The sequence below is a fragment of the Mobula birostris genome, chromosome 9, assembly GCF_030028105.1.
Source record: "Mobula birostris isolate sMobBir1 chromosome 9, sMobBir1.hap1, whole genome shotgun sequence".
NCBI classification, from domain to species: domain Eukaryota; kingdom Metazoa; phylum Chordata; class Chondrichthyes; order Myliobatiformes; family Myliobatidae; genus Mobula; species Mobula birostris.
In genome coordinates, this window is record NC_092378.1 from 40533196 (window position 1) to 40553527 (window position 20332).

Sequence of the window (20332 nt, forward strand, 5' to 3'; positions counted from 1 at the left end):
TACCTGAGGAAAGACTTAAATTCGCTCCAATTTACCTGCCAGAGCAACAAGTCCACAGAAGATGCCATCTCATTTACTCTTCACTCAACTCTGGAACATGTGGGTGGCAAAGATGCATACATCATGATGCTCTTTATCGACGGCAGCTCAGCATTCAATACCAGTGTTCCCTCAAAACTAATTAATGAGCTCCAAGACCTTGGCCTCAATAACTTCTTGTGCAATTGGATCCTGGATTTCCTCACTTGCAGATGCCAGTTAGTTCAGATTGACAACAACATCTCCCCCATCAGCACAGGTACACCACAAGGCTGTGTGCTTAGCCCCCTGTTCTACTCACTTTTCACTTACCATATGTTGGAATTATGACAGACGAATAACATGAACCTAGGTGAGCGATTGTTGAGGCTGCATATAGAATTCATGTCTGCAATATTAGTCAGTTTAGCTATCAGGAATGCTAATATACTAGTAATATGATGGCATGTTATGGAGCAAGAGCATTATTGATGGCTAGAGTTCCAAAGTAGATACAATAGAAGCCAACTGACAACATGTTTTAACAACCAGAGAAAGGGGCACATATCCCTAACATGCAAGTCTCAAGCCAAAGCAGTTAAGCAGTATCACACACAAAATGCTGGAGGAAATCAGCAGGCCAGGCAGCATCTATGGAAAAGAGTACAAGTCCTGTTGAAGGGTGTCGGCCCAAAACATCGACTGTATTTGTTTCCACAGATGCTGCCTGGCCTGCTGAGTTCCTTCAGTATTTTGTGTGTGGTGTTTAGATTTTTAGCATCTGCAGATTTTCTCTTGTTTGTGATTCAGTTAAGCAGTACTGTGACTTCCTCACAGAGGAAAGTTTTCATGGAAGTAGTAACAATAATGCAGACAGTGAAAATAATGGAGAATAGGGCTTGTGTTGCATTTATATCATTTGTTACAAAAATAGCATGCCAAATGTTGTCTTCCATGGTCAGTGCATTATGTATCAACACTGATGCTAGTTACCCAATTCCGGACATCAGCCTAGTAGCACTAATGAAAGGAACTGGAAAATATATGCAAATATCAAAGACTTCAGGCAAAATGAAGTATTTGATGTGCCACAATGGCAAATAGAACAATCAATACTGATTGTAAGCAATAATTATGTTAATCAACCAATATTTATGGGAAATTATTATTTTTGGATGAAGCTCAAATACAAAACCTGTTCTGTAAGAATGCTTCAACATGATTTTTAGAGATTCTGTTGGAATATTTTAAGGAACCTCTGCAGGAAGGCAGGTCATAATGTCAATATTTGGATCAGGCTAGAATCCAAAACCACTCTAATGTAAGCTTTGATTTGTTTTGTATATGATGCTGAACCATTTGGAGAAGGTGATAGATAGGCTCAAATGAAATAGTGTTCTAATGAAGATAGGCCAGAATAATTAGGTAATACCAATTTTAGAAGTGCCCAAGGTAGCCAAGACCATTCAAACATATGTGTAATGACTACAGGGTGACTTTTTCTAAGCAGTTGTCAATGAACAGCATTTAATTCCTTCTGCTCAGAACTTATATGCAGAATTGACCAAAGCAGCATTTTCACCAGTCTGGATATGTCACTGACATATGCTTAGCTGAGTATGAATAAGTCGGTGGGGAGGAGGGTGGCAGCAATATTTAATGATTAATATTGAAAAGTGTCTGTTTTAATCACGGAATTTCCCAGTGGTGTCAAATCATTACTGTAAATATTATGCTATCATGAGCAAGACTTCACAAGGTACAGAGTATTGTTCTTATAGTTCAGTTGACATACTCAGTCACAAAGAAGAAAAAAATCTTTCAGTATTAGAATGAACGTTGAGGGGGCTATACCAATGTAAGGTAAAGCTCAAAAGATGTACGTGTATGTTCATATGGAAAGACAGTGTTTATTTTGGTCTAAAAGTAAGCGTACACTTGGTTAGGTACACCTGTACACTTGTTCATTAATGCAAGTATCTAATCAGCCAATCATGTGGCAGCAACTCAGTGCATAAAAGCATGCAGGTATGGTCAGGAGGTTCAGTTGTTGTTCAGACCAAACATCAGAATGGGGAAGAAATGTGATCTAGGTGACTTTGACTGTGGAATAATTGTTGCTGCCAAACGGGTTGGTTTGAGTATCTCAGAAACTACGGTTCTCTTGGGATTTTCAATCACAGCAGTATCTAGAGTTTACAGAGAATGATGTGAAAAACAAGAAACATACAGTGAGTGGTAGCTCTGTGGGCAAAAACACCTTGTTAATGAGAGAGGTCAGAGGAGAATGGCCAGATTGTTTCAAGCTGACAGGAAGGTGAAAGTAACTCAAGTAACAATGCGTTACAGGAGTAATATGCAGAACAGCATCTCTGAATGCACAACACATCAAATCTTGAAGCAGCTGCAGAAGACATTGAAAATACACTCACTGGCCATTTTATTAAGTACAGGAGGTACCTAATAAAGAGGCCACTGAGTGTAAATAGCTTGATGTCAAAATGTAGAAGGAATTGAAAAGGCTGAGGAACACAAAGATCTTCATTATTGCAGGGTCAAAGTACGGACAACTTTTCAGAGTTGGTTGTGGCCTATGGGATCTTTCTGAAGACTTAACGTTTAGTATTTTCAGAAAGAGATTGAGAACTTTTTGTTATTCATTGATTGAATCCTAAAATGAATCAAAGTGAAACACATTGGATCATGTACTTCAACAGATTGCACTATTGAAGAATTGTGATCTATTTTCTTTGTTATGGCTGATCAGAGGAGATTGTTAGAGATAATGGTTTTCATGTTCATTCTCTTTTGAATACTGTGTAAATTGTGATACCTAGCATATGATTATTTTATGTATCACTGGCTTCAAGTAGAACAGTCCAAAGAGATCATTTCTCCGAGAAGCAATAAAGATCAAGTATTATAGGTCATGATTAGCAAATACTTAGCTAAGTTTCAGAATGACATATCTTTGGTTGGACTGTACTCAGATGAAGAGATAAGCACAATTAAAAGTTTAAAAGACATTTGAACAGATGTAGGAGTAAGAAAGGTTTGGAGGGTATGGGTCAAATGCAGGCAGATAAGATGAGCATAGATAGGCATGCTGGTTGTCATGGATGAGTCGGACTGAAGAGCTTGTTTCTATGAATCTATGACTGATAATACATTCCAGGTTATGAGTTACCTTTGATGACTCAGAACATGATTGAGATTGGTTCAGTCAAATCATGAGGAAGCTGCGGTAATTAAGCAGTTGGAACAAAAGTACGTTTGATTTAGCCAAGGAGAACCACATTTAAAACAACACAATGGGAAGTAGGGTGAGCTTGGCGGTTAATGCCAACCAGTAAATATTACATTCAAAAACGGGATATTGGAGTTATGTATTCTCTCTTTGTACTGCATACTGGAATCATACAGTACAGAGCATACAGCATAAACACACATTTGACTCAATTAATTCATGTGAGAGAAAATATTGAAAAAGGCTGCATTTCCAAATTGATCTAGTGATACAGTAAAGATTGTGAAAGAAATATATTGTATTGCATTGCAGGGGAGTTGAAAGTAGTTGAATATAAGATGTGTCTTAGCAGTTTCTCATATCTCTGAGTGTTTTCTAACATTCCTGGTCAATATATAGGGTTAAAATTAAAACCCATGCATGCATGATAATAACCGTAAAATCTGTTAAGGATATGTACATGTGTAGGTATGCTTGTGATATACATCTGTTTAATGATGTAACTCAAATGATGTCAAATTTATGTTCCTATCCATCCCTCTGTGAAGATAAACTTCACTTTTAATTCCAAACTCAAACAGTTTTCATTTCCTTAGTTTTTCTTCAGAATCCATAACTATAAACATTGGGTCTCTGAGATTTATGGTTGAGAAAATTCTTTAATAATACTATTTTTCTGAATAATAGACTTCATTAACTTTTCTGCAGAGAAGCTTATGTGATGAAGGGCATTGAGGAATATGCTGCATTAATAATAACAGTACACATTCATTGGACTTTCCATATTGACGGACAATTGGTGGTTTTACAAATTGTATCAGTTTTTATTCAGAATTCTGCCAAAGTTCTACTGATATTACTGCATTAGTCAAGTCAAGTCACTTTTTATTGTCATTTCAACCATAACTGCTGGTACAGAACATAGTAAAAATGAGACAACGTTTTCCAGGACCATGGTGCTACATGAAACAATACAAAAACTACACTGAACTACGTAAGAAAAAACACAAAAACTACACTAGACTACAGACCTATCCAGGACTGCATAAAGTGCACAAAACAGTGCAGGCACTACAATAAATAATGAACAAGACAGTAGGCACAGTAGAGGGTATAGAAGGTTGGTGTCAAGCCAGGCTCTGCGTATTGAGGAGTCTGATGGCTTGGGGGAAGAAATTGTTACATAGTCTGGTCATGAGAGCCTGACTGCTTCGGTGCCTTTTTCCAGATGGCAGAAGGGAGGAGTTTATATGAGGGGTGTGTGGGGTCCTTCATAATGCTGTTTGCTTTGCGGATGCAGCGTATGGTGTAAATGTCCGTGATGGCGGGAAGAGAGATCTCGATGGTCTTCTCAGCTGACCTCACTATCTGCTGCAGGGTCTTGCGATCCGAGATGGTACAATTTCCGAACCAGGCCATGATGCAGCTGCTCAGGATGCTCTCAAAACAACCTCTGTAGAATGTGGTGAGTATGGGGGTTGGGAGATGGACTTTTCTCAGCCTTCTCAGAAAGTGGAGACGCTGCTGGGCTTTCTTTGCTTTGGAGCTAGTGTTGAGGGACCAGGTGAGATTCTCCGCCAGGTGAACACCAAGAAATTTGGTGCTCTTAACGATCTCTACGGAGGAGTCGTCGATGTTCAGTGGAGAGTGGTTGCTCCGTGTCCTCCTGAAATCAACAACCATCTCTTTTGTTTTACTTACATTCAGAGACAGGTTGTTGGCTCTGCACCAGTCCATTAGCCGCTGCACCTCCTCTCTGTATGCTGACTCATCATTCTTGCTGATGAGACCCACCACGGTCGTGTTATCAGTGAACTTGATGATGTGGTTCGGGCTGTGTGTTGCAGCACAGTCATGGGTCAGCAGAGTGAACAGCAGTGGACTGAGCACACAGCCCTGGGGGGCTCCTGTGCTCAGTGTAATGGTGTTGGAGTTGCTGCTACCAATTTGGACTGCCTGAGGTCTCCCAGTCAGGAAGTCTAGGATCCAGTTGCAGAGGGAGGTGATCAGGCCCAGTAGGCTCAGCTTTCATAGTCATAGTCATAGTCATACTTTATTGATCCCGTAGGAAATTGATTTCCAATCAGTTGTTTCTTTAGAATTTCTAGTTATATTCAAATGAAAGTTGTCTTCCAATTGCATGCTTATAGGAACCCTGTTTTTAAATTTTTTTAAATTTGTTTTGCAACTCTGTTTCTTTCAGCATTACTAAATAAAACTTCATATTATTGTATTTGTTGCTGATCCTTTTTATTTGTTCTGTTTATTTTATATGGCTAGAGGGGGACAGAAAAGGATTTCCAGAATATTTTATTTTCCCTTTTGGCCTTGAATGTTATTCTCGTTTTCCATTGCATCTCCCTGAGGAGTAGTGTGTATCAATGCCATCTTGACTGGGGGCATGTCTTCTTTTTGCCTGCATATTTCACATGTTCATATATTCTGTAAATAGAAGTGAATTCATTTTTTAAAAGATTTTGAAGTGTCTGATAATCCTTGTCCTTCAAGTAGACAGTTTAGTTATTACATGATTAGACTTGGTGGAAAAATATATTTGCAATAGCCTTGATAATTTAACTTGAGCATTGAAAATCTATCATTGTTCCTTGCATCAGAGTGGATTGCTCTTAAAAAGTAAAAGCTAAAATGATGGAAAGAAATAACTGACATGGTAATCCTCTATGGTTTATATCAATGGTGTTCAACAGGAAATAATGCAGTGGGTGTAAATAGTGCAGTGGGCTGGAGATTCCTTTTTTGAGCCATGCAATGATTTTTCTAGTACATCGCTAATCCTTAAGCTAACAGTACTACTATATACTACTATAAGTTATGGTATTGTTACACTATTTGTAACTATATGTTATAATTATGCGGTTTTGTCAGTTTTTTCAGTCTTGGTTTGTCCTGTGTTTTGTGATATCACACCGGAGGAAATAATGTATCATTTCTTAATGCATGCATTACTAAATGACAATAAAAGAGGACTACATGTCTTCATAATCATATCATATTCATTTACACCTGTTCTCTTTACAGTATAAACAAACTGTAAGCTTTATCTTTTGGTTTCAGAAATTGGACTGGAAGCTGAATATCATGAGTGTGACAATTATTTTCAAGAACATATTTGGAAGACTGCTAGTTACTGCAGTCATAATGCAGCTCTCAAGTGGCCAATACTTCAAGCAAGCAAAATCTCCAGTCCTTCCAGATAACCCATTCATTGTTGTTTGGAATGCACCAACCGAATCATGCAAGCTTAAATATGATGTAGATCTGGACCTCAGTGTTTTTGATATATCTTCAAACGCTAATGATACACTCAGTGGGTCTGTCATCACCATATTTTACCACAATTATCTGGGCAAGTACCCTTATTACACCAAAGAAAATGTTCCAGTGAATGGAGGGATCCCCCAGAATAGTGACCTTCAAGAACACTTGAACAAAACCAGGTCTGACATTGAGAAATATATTCCGTTTAGTGACTTCAGTGGTCTTGGGGTGATTGATTGGGAAGAATGGAGACCTTTATGGATCCGAAACTGGGGAAACAAAGATGTCTATCGGCAAAAATCCATGGAACTTGTGAAAAAGCTTCATCCCGGCTGGACGGACAACGAAGTCAAATTAGAAGCTCAGAAAGAATATGAAACAGCTGCATTAGACCTAATGAATAACACACTGGAATTGGTAGAGAAACTGAGACCTCATGGACTCTGGGGGTTTTATCTCTTCCCTGATTGCTATAACCATCACTATAAGGACAAGACAAAGAAGTACGATGGGAAGTGCCCTCCAATTGAATACAAACGCAATGATAAATTACTCTGGTTATGGAAAGAAAGTGGAGCTCTCTACCCTTCCATCTATCTTGGACTTGATTTGAAATCGAACCCAAAAGCACGGTCATTTGTCCATTACAGACTGAAAGAAGCTATCAGGTTAGCCTCCATAGCCCACAAAGATTATGCTCTCCCAGTCTTTGCATATGGACGACCATATTACACTTACGAGTTTATACCTCTCACTGAGGTAAGTCAGAAAGAAAGATGATGAACTTTAAGAATTAGATGGTTACTTTGTACTGCAAATATAACTCAGTTTCATTCACGTGTAAGCTTCAATACTGATTTTATTAGACTCGGGGTTTTATTACTTTTAAATCCAACTAAGGTAGGTACTTCAAGCATAACCAAAAGATTTTGCCAAACTTCTAAACAGAATTGTCTTTTGGATGTTCAAGGTGTGAGAAGAGAGGAAGGCACAGATTAACTATATGCCTCACTTTCTTCTTCCTGCCCTGGTCTCTCTTCCCTGCACCTCATTTTCTCTGTGTCTGTCTTTTTCTTGCATGCCTGACAGACGCAATTTTGGTATAAAGAAAATAGCTTGCACAATGCAGCCTGTTTCCTGACACAGATGGATCCACTGCTCCTCAAATGCAGCATATGGCAAAGTTTCAAAGGTTTAACTGAATGCAGTTATGACTCCCATTGCTCTTGCATAGTGTGTTCATTGCTTCAGATTCTTCAGATTATAATGCCCAATTTCTTCCTAACCTCCTCCCAGGCTTTCCTGTCAATAATAAGATTAGTGAATATCCTTTATCGGGTATCCATTTGAGATATCGGTCTCAAAATATTACCAAATAGTTATCTCGTCTCTACATTTTGTTTCTCCCTAACTGCAAGAAACTAATGAAGGAATGAGTAGGGTCCATTTACACAAATGCTGTTTGGAGCCAAAAGCATAGGTGAGGACTTAAGTATTTCTCATCTGGTTTCACTCAAGAAAAGTACTTTGTAGTTGGAGAAATCAGGGAAAGGTAAGGTGAAATTCTATAAAATGTTCATTGACTTTAGTTCAGCATTCAATACGGTGATTCCCTCCAAGCTGATCGCCAAACTTTGCCAGCTTGGTACCAGCTCATCCTTCTGCAATTGGACCTTGGACTTTCTGACCAACAGACCCCAATCAGTTAAGTTAGACAACCTCTCCTCCTCCACTCTCACCCTGAACACCGGCGTGCCTCAAGGCTATGTGCTGAGCCCTCTTCTGTACTCCCTTTTCACCTATGACTGCGTTCCTGTACATGGTTCTAGCTCCATAATCAAGTTCGCAGATGACACCACGGTGGTTGGCCTGATCAGAAGGGATGACGAGACGGCCTACAGGGATGAGGTCCAGCACCTGGCCGCGTGGTGTGCGGACAACAATCTGGCCCTCAGCACCCGGAAGACCAAGGAGATCATTGTGGACTTCAGGCATGCTAGGAGCCACACTCACTTTCCCATCTACATCAACAGATCTGTAGTAGAGTGTGTATCAAGCTTCAAATTCCTCGGTGTCCACATTCCCGAGGATCTCACCTGGTCCCTGAACTCGTCCATCCTGATCAAAAAGGTGCAACAGTGCCTTCATTTCCTGCGGAGCATCAAGAAAGCTCACCTCTGTCCCAGGATACTGACAGAATTTTACCACTGTACCATTGAGAGCATATTCACCAACTGCATCTCAGTGTGGTATGGCAATTGTACCATATCAGACCGCAAAGCACTCCAGCGTGTGGTGAAAACTGCCCAGCAGATTATCGGCACCCAATTGCCCACCATTGAGAACATCTACTATAAACGCTGTCTGGGCAGGGAGAAGAGCATTATCAAAGATTCATCTCACCCTAACCATGGACTTTTTACTCTCCTCCCATCTGATAGGCGCTACAGGAGCCTCTGCTCCCGCACCAGCAGGCACAAGAAGAGCTTCTTCCCTGAGGCTGTGACACTGCTGAACCTCACGTCACAGCGCTAAGCCATATTGCATCCATATTGTACTGTCTCAGTACTTTTATATTTGTGTGCTGTAGCACTTACTTTTTATTCACAGTTATTTTGCAATTTCTGGTTAGATGCTAACTGCATTTCATTGGCTTGTATCTGTACTTGACACAATGACAATAAAGTTGAATCTAATCTAATCTAAAAATGAGATTATAGATTTCTTACTGGAATTTAAAGTTAGTAAATCTCTAGTGCCTAATAGTTGTACCATAATGCTGTTCTGAGAAGTGAGGGAGTTGATGTTGGATTCTGATGTTTCTGATCTAAGGCTCTTTTGGAAGTCAAGAACGAGGCATAAAACTTGTTATTTCATGATCATTTTATTAAGTACTAAAAGAACAAACAAAATTGAAAGTGAGTAAAAGCAGAGTAGTGGAAGGAAAGAAGGAGTAAAGATGGTGAGCCAATGGGCCAACACGTTCAGTTCTTCTTCTACCCCATAGATAAGAGACATTTCCATTCTAATATGTAGATAAGAGTTAACCAATCAGATAGTCCAAATTCAAATAATGCGATACCAAAAAGCTTCGAGAAAGAGACAGAACTGTAACCTCTAGTGCAGTGATCCCCAACCTTCGGACTGCGGACGAAACATTGCCGCAAAGAATGCAGCAATCGCCTCTGATCTGGGCCGACATGTAGGTGGTGGGTGGCAACTAATTAATTAGCTTGTTTATTTCGGCTTTTTTCTTAAAGATGTGCTGGGTGCATTCTGGCTACTGTTGCACCGCTGCATTCTTCGCGGCAATGTATCAGTCCACGGCCCGGAGGTTGGGGACCACTGCACTAGGGGACACAATGAACAATCGCATATACATACTGTGACCACTAGGAAACATAGTAAACAATTACATCAAGCAGGCATGAATTGCGAGCTGCAAAGATAATAACAATTGTACAGTCTAATCCACACTGGAAATTTTTAAATCTTTGCTGACAGACTCTGTGACCCTAACCAGAGGTAGATAGTTATTGGATAATATTTCTGAGGGATAGGATTAATCAATACATGATAAAGTGGGAATTAATCAAAGATAGTTAACATGGCTTTGTTAGGGAGAGACCCTATATGAGCAATATGAGTATATTTCTTGAAAAAATAACAGAATGCAGAGACGAGGCCTCTGTAATTTGTCTACATGGCCTTCAGTAAGGGCTTCGACAGGGTTCCACACAGGAGAGCAGTCCAAACGATTAGAGCTGATGAAATTCAGTGTGAGGTGGAAAATTGGATCCGAAATTGGCTTGGTGATAGGAGGCAAATGGTAATGGTCCAGTGTTTGTTTTTGTGATTGAATGCCTGTAAACAACACCTAAACTAAGTTTATTTAAATCTTATATCCGTCCTGCAATGTGAGGGAGTAAGAATCTTTGTGTTATGATTCTGTTACAATGTACAGACTTGTGAATTTATAAGTTTAGTGGCTTGTAGAAAGAAGCTGTCCCATACCCAGTTGATCCTGGCTTTAATGCTGCAGTACTGTTTGCCAGACTGAAGCAACAGGAACAGTTTATAGTGGGGTGATTGGTGTACCGGATGATCTTCCAGGTCTTCTTTACACACCTGCTGCTGTAAGTGTCCTCAATGGAGGGAAGTTCACATCCATAGATGTGCTGGGCTGTCTGTACCACTCTCTGCAGTGCCCAGCGATCAAGGTTGGTGCAATTTTTGTACCAGGTGGTGATACAGCCAGTCATTAGGCCCTCAATGATGCCCTTCTCGAAGGTCTTGAGGATTTGGGGGCTCATGCTGAACTTTTTCATTCGCCTGAGGTGGAAGAGACACTGTTGTGCTTTTTTTGCCACACAGCCGGTGTGTACAGTCCAGGTGAGATCTTCAGTGATGTGTATACCGAGGAACTTGAAACTACTCACCTTCTCAACTGCAGTCCTATTGAAGTTGACTTTGGGAGGATTAATAAAGGTAGAATTTACACAAAGCAGTCCTGATGAAGGGTTCCGGTCCAAAACGTCGACCGATCTTTTCCACGGATGCTGCTCGACCTGCTGAGTTCCTCCAGCGTGTTGTGAGTGTTGCTTTGACCCCAGCATTTGCAGAGTATTTGGAATTTACACAAAGGACTGAGAGCTAGGGAATATTAAGGAACAGATTGATCTTGATGTACAAATCAAATCTAACTATCTTTGATGATGACAGCACAGGTAGCTAAGCTGGTCAAGCACAATTCTTGCCTCCATTTGCCAGGGCATGGTACAGTATATAAGAGCAAGCAGAATGAGTTTCAAATTAATGAAACATTGGTTAGGCTATAGGTGGAGTACTGTGTACAGTTCTGGTCTTCACGCTATTAGAAGTTGGTGATTGTACTGTAGATGGTATAGAGGTGTCATCGGAATACTACCTGGAATGGAGCATTTTAGCTATGAGGAAAGAATGGGTAGGGTGATTATTTTCCTTGAAGCGGAGGAGACAGAAGTTACGCAAAATTATGATGGAGATGGAGATAATAGGTAGCAGGAAACTTTTTCCAATAGTTAAGGTGCCAGTAACTAAAAGATGTAGATTTAGGGTAAAAAGTAAGAGATCTGGAGGGGATCCAAGGAAGAACTTTTTTACATGTAGAAGGATTGGAATTTGGAAACATGGTCTGAATGGTGGAGGCAAGGACTCTTAAGAGATATCTAGATGAGAACTATCACCACGTCATAGAAGGCTACGCACTAAGTGCTGGACAATGGGATCAGTTTAGGTAGGTACTTCATGGCTAGCATGAATGTATTGGGCTAAAAGGCTTGTTTCTGCAGAAACAGAAGACTAGAAATACTGGAATCTGTTTCTGTGCTGTATCACTCCATGGCTCTTTGGAAATTATATCAGGTATGGATTTGTTCATCTGTTTTCAATAAAACCAGTATCAAAGTACAACCATACACTGTAGATGGACATTCCTTTCCTGAGTATAGGAAACACATCGAATCATGGAATAAGATACAATTACAGCACATAAGGAGACTATTAACCCTATCCTGCTATAAACTGCTATATATTCTATAAAGATTGGATATCCTTCTAATATCTTTATTCTATTCTTTTCTTAATTTTGTGCAGCAATTCTAATTAAATGTTTATTGGTTTTTGTCTTTACTACCTAGGGATAACATTGAATGGTAATCACCTTTTTTACTTTTTCCCTACATTAAGCACAACAATAGACAATCTATCAAAAGCACATTAATTAATACAAATTTACCACCTAAAACCACAATCATGATTTCAAAATCATGCTGCTGATGGAAAAGCTACTGGAAATACATAGTGAACAATGGTGTATCTGGTGGGTTATTGCATCTACTAGACAAAGAAAATTGAGAGTAGTTGTGCATACAATTTGTCAATAAGTATTTCCACTAATCAAGGTGCTGTGCCTGCTGGGTGTAATTAGAAAACATCCTGTAATGTTTTAGTTTTCTTAATGGTTTAATACTTACACCATAGAACACAGTTTGGCATTGAGTCATGTAATCTAACAGGCGCAAACATCATTTCATACGCAAGCAGACGATCTCAACTGCTTTAGGATACTGCACTGCAACTGACAATGATGCCCTTGTGTTAGACAAGGGTAAAATATAATTCTAAGTAAGATAGAGCGTCTTGGTGGACCCATTGTGGAAAATGGATAACTGGCGAGTTTCAACATTGACTGTGGACATCATAGATCACTGAAGTTCCCATGTGAAGAATGGTTTATTCTGAAGGAATGTGCAAAGTGCCATCTCTAAACATCATTAAGTTTTGCTCATGTTCTTCACTGTAACATCTGGATCGGTACACTACATGGTAATTAAGTTATTGAATTAGTATCTAGGTACATTGATGATTAATTTTACAATACCATGGGAATTTAAATATTTAAAGTCAAGTAATTTCATAATCTGCTATAAAAACCCAGTGTTAGTATTGGTGACCATGAAGCTGCTGGACAGTAAAGGTCCATCCAATTCCTAATATCCTTCTGTAAATAAATTTATTGACAATGCCCAGTTTAACCAATACATGATTCCAGACACACAGCAATTTGTTTGACTCTTACCTATCCCATGACAATCATATTCCATAAATGAATGAAAAACAACAATATAAATATTCAATAGAAAATTGTTGACAATCCTTGAGTATTTTCCTCGAAGCACTATTCGCATCTCAAGTACAATTTTTACCCTCAAACAAACTGAAGTTGTTTTATATGTCTTGCCCTTCAGATAAACACAAAATATGAACTTGGCTCAGAGTATTACTCCATTCAGTGAATATATAACAATTTTATGGTGTTTCTCACTTTACAGATTGACCTGGTCCATACAATTGGTGAAAGTGCTGCAATGGGGACCTCAGGGGTTATTCTTTGGGGAGGCATCGATTATGCGAGACCAAAGGTACAAAAACATTTTTTTCCTTCACCATTCAACGGCAACATTCTGGTTCCATGTTACATCTCAAACTGAATAACATGATATCCATGAATCTTAATTTTGAATATACCTTCACTTTGTACTGCAATGAAGAATGCTGGAAATACTTAGGAGGTCAGGTAGCTTTTGTACAGATAGAAACAGAGTTAATAGTTCAAGTCATTGAACTTTGATCAGAACTGGAAGTTAATTATTTTTCCCTCTCTCTTTCAATGTTTCCTGACCTGTGGAGTATATTAAGCATTCTGTTTCTATTTCCAATTTCCAGCATCTGCATGTTTTGTTTTTGTTTTTATTTTTATAATTCCAAGAAATTTTCTCATCATTTCTTTCTTCAATCCTTCCAGTTTACCACTAATCCTTTGAGCATTGAACGCTCAGTAAAGTTAGAAACAGAATCAGATTTAATATCACTGGCATATATAGTGAAATTTATTGTTATGCAGCAGCAGTACATTTCATAATAAAAAGTGAATTTACATAATAAAAACTGAATTACAATAAGTAGTAATTAAAAAAGTTAAGTAATTAGTGCAAAAAGAAGGAAAAAAAGTAGTGAGGTAGTGTTCATAGGATCAATATCCATTCAGAAATCTGATGGCAGAGGGGAAGAAGCCGTTCTGAATTACTGGGTGTGCCTTCAGGCTTCTGTACCTCCTCCCTGATGGTAGTGATAAATAGAGAGCACATTCTGGGTGGTGGGAGTCCTTAATGAAGGATGCCATCTTTTTGAGGCATTGATCCCTGAACATGCCCTGGATGCTGGGGAGGCTAGTCCCCATGATGGAGCTGACTGAGTTTACAACTTTCTGCCGCTTATTTCAAAAGAAGTCTGTCAGAATTTCAAAAGCTGGCTAAGTCAAAGAAAGTATGCATTTCCTGACTGCAAGGAAGAATTCCTGTCTCCCTGCCATAATCACAACGTACTGTTTAGAAGTACATAACTTCTTTTCTGATAGTTGCAGGTGGAAATATCTGGCTGTGCTAAATATATAGGTAAAATTATCCTAGGCATATGTTGATAATTGTAGTCATGCAAATAATTCTTAAGTTTTCACAGCCCTTTTAATTGCCAGGTAGATGATCTGCTACTAACACCTCAAGCTTCTACAAAGACAAAATCCTATTAGTTTATGCTCCCCTGCTTCCACCTTTTCTCAGTCATCTTAAACTTTGAAGGACTCACAAATAACAGCTGAAATGATCTTTACATGGCACCTTGTAAAATCTGTTGTTACCTTGATTATAAATTAGAACATAAGCTTGTATATATTCCCTCAAATTTCTAGCATCATATTTACTCCCAGCTGATAACTCCACAGCTGCAGCTGGTTAAAAGCACAAGCAATAGAAGGACACTACCGTGGCTGACAAGTGAAGTCAGAGCCAAAGTAAAAGCAAAAAAGAGGCCATACAAGGAAGCCAAAACCAGTGAAAAGATAGAGGATTCGGAAGCTTTTAAAAACTTGCAGAAGGAAACTAAACGTTATTAGGAAGGAAAAGATCAATGATGAAAGGAAGCTGGTGACTAATCTCAAAAAAGTGTCACATACCATGTGACGGGAATAAAGAACCAGCAGAGATGGAAAACACTTTGGAGTCCAGTATTGCTATTAACTAATAATATTTATTAGTAACTACGCAATACAGTAATAAAAATGTAGATAAATCAAACAGGTTAGCAATGATTATATACAAACCCCATTTCCAGAAAAGTTGGGATATTTTCCAAAATGCAATAAAAGCAAAAATCTGTGATTTGTTAATTCACGTGAACCTTTATTTAACTGACAAAAGTACAAAGAAAAGATTTTCAATAGTTTTACTGACCAACTTAATTGTATTTTGTAAACATACACAAATTTAGAATTTGATGGCTGCAACACACTCAACAAAAGTTGGGACAGAGGCATGTTTACCATTGTGTTACATCACCTTTCCTTTTAATAACACTTTTTAATCGTTTTGGAACTGAGGATACTAATTGTAGTAGATTTGCAATTGGAAATTTTGTCCATTCTGCTTGATATAAGACTTCAGCTGCTCAACAGTCTGTGGTCTCTGTTGTCTGATTCTCCTCTTCATGATGCGCCATACATTTTTGATAAGAGATAGATCTGGAATTGCAACAGGCCAGTCAAGCACACGCACTCTGTGTCTACAAAGCCACGCTATTGTACGGTCTGGCATTGTCCTGCTGAAATAAGCATGGACATCCCAGGAAGAGACGGCACCTTGATGGCAACATATGTCTCTCTAAAATCCTAATATACGCCTCAGAGTCAATGGTACCTTCACATACGTGTAACTCACCCATGCCGTGGGCACTGATGCACCCCCATACCATCACAGATGCTGGCTTTTGCACCTTTCGCTGATAACAATCTGGATGATCGTTTTCATCTTTGGCACGGAGAACTCGACGCCCGTTCTTTCCGAAAACTAGCTGAAATGTGGACTCATCTGACCACAGCACATGGTTCCACAGTCTTTCAGTCCATCTGAGATGAGCTCGGAACCAGAGAACTCGCCAATGTTTCTGCATAGAGTTGATGTATGTCTTCCTCCTTGCGTAATACAGTTTCAAGTTGCATTTCTGGATGCAGTGACGGACTGTGTTGAGTGACAATGGTTTTTCGAAGTACTCCTGAGCCCAGGTGGCTATAATTGTCACAGTAGCATGACGCTTTCTTAGGCAGTGCTGCCTGAGGGCTCGAAGATCACGTGCATTCAACAGTGGTTTCCGACCTTGCCCTTTATGCACTGAGATGTCTCTGAATCTTTTCACAATATTATGTACTGTAGATGTTGAAAGACCTAAATTCTCTGCAATCTTGCGTTGAGAAATGTTCCTTTTGAACTGACTAACAATTCTCTCATGAATTTTGGCACGATGGGGTGAACCACAACCCATTCTTGCTTGCAAAGACTGAGCCTTTGATGGACGCCACTTTTATACCCAGTCATGATACCTCACCTGCTACCAATTAGCCTGCTTAATCTGGAGTCTTCCAAACCGGTGTTACTTGAATATTCTGTGCACTTTTCAATCTTATTTTAACTCTGTCCCAACTTTTGTTGAGTGTGTTGCAGCCATGAAATTCTAAATTTGTGTATATTTACAAAATACAATTAAGTTGGTCAGTAAAGCTATTGAAAATCTTTTCTTTGTACTTTTGTCAGTTAAATAAAGGTTCACATGAATTAACATATCACAGATTTTTGTTTTTATTGCATTTTGGAAAATATCCCAACTTTTCTGGAAATAGGGTTTGTATATAAGTAAGTGTGGAAATATATATCTGAAAAACCAAGCTTCTTTGAGTCTAGGGGTAAAAAGATACAGTCTTACAATGATGAGTAAAGTTCAGTTCAGTTCAGTTCGTGGTATTGAGTTAAGTAGTGATGGAGAGAGAGAGAGAGAGAGAGAGAGAGAGAAAGAGAGAGAGAGGGAGAGGTTTGAGTCTTCAGTTGAGCTGACGCCGTCGATCTTCTCATTGTCCTCCAAAATTCTTTAAAAGTCACCGACTGTGACTTCAACAAAGGGGACCAATTTTCCGCGGTGGAGCTATCACCCAGCTGAGTGGCGACACATGGACAATTCCTCACCAGTCAACCCCTTTCCTTTTCACTGCAAGAGCGACTGATTGATCCGCCTGATCAATCCTCCAAAATCCACTTTTTCTGCGGGCACAACAATGCTCATTCAGTGTCCAAAACATGTGTCTGAGGTCTATCATCTGACCTTCTATTTTATCTTCCCGTGCTGAGCATCAACTGTCATTCAAATAACTCCTTCTTCCTTTCTCTGTGTAAGAAATGTACAAGCATGCCATGTTCTTGGGAAGTATCAACACGCTGCTAAAAATCATAACATCGAGTGTCCATTAAATAACACTGCCTTCGGTCACCATAGCAACTTACGAGCTGTTCAATGCCATCTCGCTCTTCAGCTCAGCAGAAATCCAAAAGTCAGCCAGTTCTTCCTCGTGCCTTAAAGTGACAGTCCAACAGTTAGTCTTCGTCTCTCGCTCTCTCTCTTTCAAAACAACATGTCAGTGTTAAATAACTCTCTCTCTCTCTTTTCAAAAGCACAATTCATAGGGGTAATTCAGGATCCCGTCACAGAAGATACTAAAAGCTTTTTTTAAGTATATAAAGGGTAAAAGAGAGTTGAGGGTAGATATAGAACCAATAGAAAATGATGTTGGAGATATTGTAATGAGAGATGCAGAGATGGCAGAGGAACTGAATACGTATTTTGCATCAGTCTTCACAGTGGAAGACATCTGCAGCATACCAGACATTCAAGAGTGTCAGGGAAATGAAGTATGTGCAGTGAAAATTATGACTGAGAATGTGCTCAGGAAGCTTAATGGTCTGAGGGTGGACAAATCTCCTGGACCAGATGGAATTCACACTTGAGTTCTGAAGGAGATATTGCGGAAGCATTAACAATGATCTTTCAGGGATCGATAGATTTTGGCATTGTACCAGATGACTGGAAAATTGCAAATGTTACTCTGCTATTTTAGAAGGGTGGGAGGCATCAGAAAGGAAACTACAGACCTGTTAGCTTGACATCAGTGGTTGGGAAGTTGTTGGAATTGATTGTTAGGAATGAGATTACCTGGAGGCACATGACAAGATAGGCCAAAGCCAGCATGGTTTCCTGAAAGGAAAATCCTGCCTGACTAACCTACTGCAATTTTTTGAGGAAATTACAAGCAGGGTAGACAAAGGGGATGCAATAGGTGTGCTGTACTTGGATTTTCAGAAGGCCTTTGACAAGGTGCCACACAAGAGGCTGCTTAGCAAGATAAGAGCCCATGGAATTACAGGGGAGTTACTAGCATGGGTGGAGCATTGGCTGATTGGCATTGAGATTGATACCTGCTCAATATGTCATCTAACTGGTCAAACACGTGAAAAAAAATTAAATCTGCTCCATTAAACAGTGCAAAATAATTTGGGTCTCCCACCCACTGGTGAGTCATTGTAAAACATCACACCATTTCCCAGTACATATGATGTTGGAATGCATCTCGGTGGGTTTATGACATATATTGACTATTTTATGTTTGATATCCTTAGGAGTAAAGTGTCTTTATTTTTCCTTACAGATTCACTGCTTCGCACTGAAAGAATACATTAATGGCCTTTTGGGACACTATATTGTTAATGTGACATCTGCCACAAAGTTGTGCAGCAAACATCTATGCAAGACACATGGAAGGTGCGTGAGAAGGGACGTTGACTCCAAAACCTACCTGCACCTGGACCCCAGGAGCTTCAGCATCAGAGTCAATTCCAAAGGCGTCAATCCGCGATTTTCTGTGAAAGGAAAGATGAACCGAAGGGTGCTCAAAAACATGAACGAAATGTTCACGTGCCAATGTTATGAAGGGTGGGTTGGCATCGCCTGCGAAATACCAGTTGTTGACATTTCTGCAGCGAAAAAGAATGTCCCAGAGGTAGAGGCTGAAAGAGGTTCGGCTGCACAGTTACCATTTTCATTTGCCTCTGTCGTTGTATTCCAGCTGGTCATTAAAATCGTTAATTTCCAAAGCTAGAAAATTTTCATCTTAAATTAATAAGATGATATTGATAAGGTTTTATAAGGTGCGTGGTAAAGAACCTGGACAATGATCTGACTAGTTTTCTATAGAGGCTTTTTCCAAAACACAGAGTAGTAACTATATCTGCTGCATCACCCTTGGCATTCAGCCATTGTAACAGCCCATAGTGAAGCTCATTTTGATTAATGTTTATAGTGAAGTTCCTTCTGATGAATGTTGGAACTGAAACTGCCTTCAAGCTCTCTGCAGAGAAAAAGAAATTAAGAAAATTAACTTTGAATATTAGATTTCAGGCGAAATAAGAGGCTGCAGATGCTGAAATCTGAAAACTGCCAGATGAACTCAGTGAGTCAGACAGAATGTGTGGGGGAAATGGACAGAGTATGTTTTGGGTTAAGACCCTTCCTCTGCATTCCAGGTAAAATGGAAGATGAAGAGCTCTCAAGCTGAAAGTTCATTTCCCTCCTCAGAAGCTACCTGACCTGCTGAGTCCTGACATCAGTTTCCATGCTTGTTTATCAACTGCACCAACCACGCTCCCCACCCTATCCTGCCATTGCTTTACACCATGCTTGTTTGGGAAAACGTCTGACTGCCATTTTCCTTAGTAAATTAGGTAACTCACAAAGCAAACCTCATAATACACTGAACTCACACAGTATGTGCTGTAGTCGTATGGCTGCAGAAGAGTTGAAAGTTCAATCCAGAATTCCTGGCAAGTGATAATTGGCTAGTGTCCTAATAGGCGTGCAGGAGATAGTAAAGTTTGTAACATCTGATCGATCCCATATCTTAGGATACATAATGAAATGATAAGCGACTGTGCTAAGCTCACTAATGATGCGAACATGCATTATTAGATCTTCCGATGACTAATGCTTCAGCAAGGAGCTAGAGGGTAATTAACACGTATTTGTAGATCTGTATCCAGCATGAAGTCAGAAGTTTTAGATGGAGGGGTGAAAATGAGGGAAAAGTTTGAAAATAAAGTGTACTTAGTTCACAACTTACTTCTGGCGGTGCAAATGCTAGAATGATGAATACATATCAGCTGTAAATGTGTTTAGGCTGTAGGTAGTGACTAAGTTTTAGAGAATGATAGAGTATATAGAGCTTATGAGTAATTCCTGTCAAATCAAGGCTACACTGTATTAAGATATTATGATTGATTTTATTTGTACACTTTATGTGTCATTACATTCCAGGCACAG

The 20332-nt window shown here is 39.4% G+C and overlaps 1 protein-coding gene across 1 annotated transcript in view; it reads left to right on the top strand.

The window, feature by feature from the left end:
* The window catches only part of hyal6 (hyaluronoglucosaminidase 6), a 39582-nt gene extending 20467 nt beyond the window's left edge, over positions 1-19115 (top strand). The window contains exons 2-4 of the mRNA XM_072269303.1: positions 6341-7303; positions 13417-13506; positions 18666-19115. Of these exons, the coding sequence (XP_072125404.1) occupies positions 6365-7303; positions 13417-13506; positions 18666-19115 (1479 nt within the window). The 5' untranslated portion in view covers positions 6341-6364. The remainder of the gene's footprint in view (positions 1-6340; positions 7304-13416; positions 13507-18665) is intronic.
* The last annotated feature ends 1217 nt before the right edge of the window (positions 19116-20332 follow it).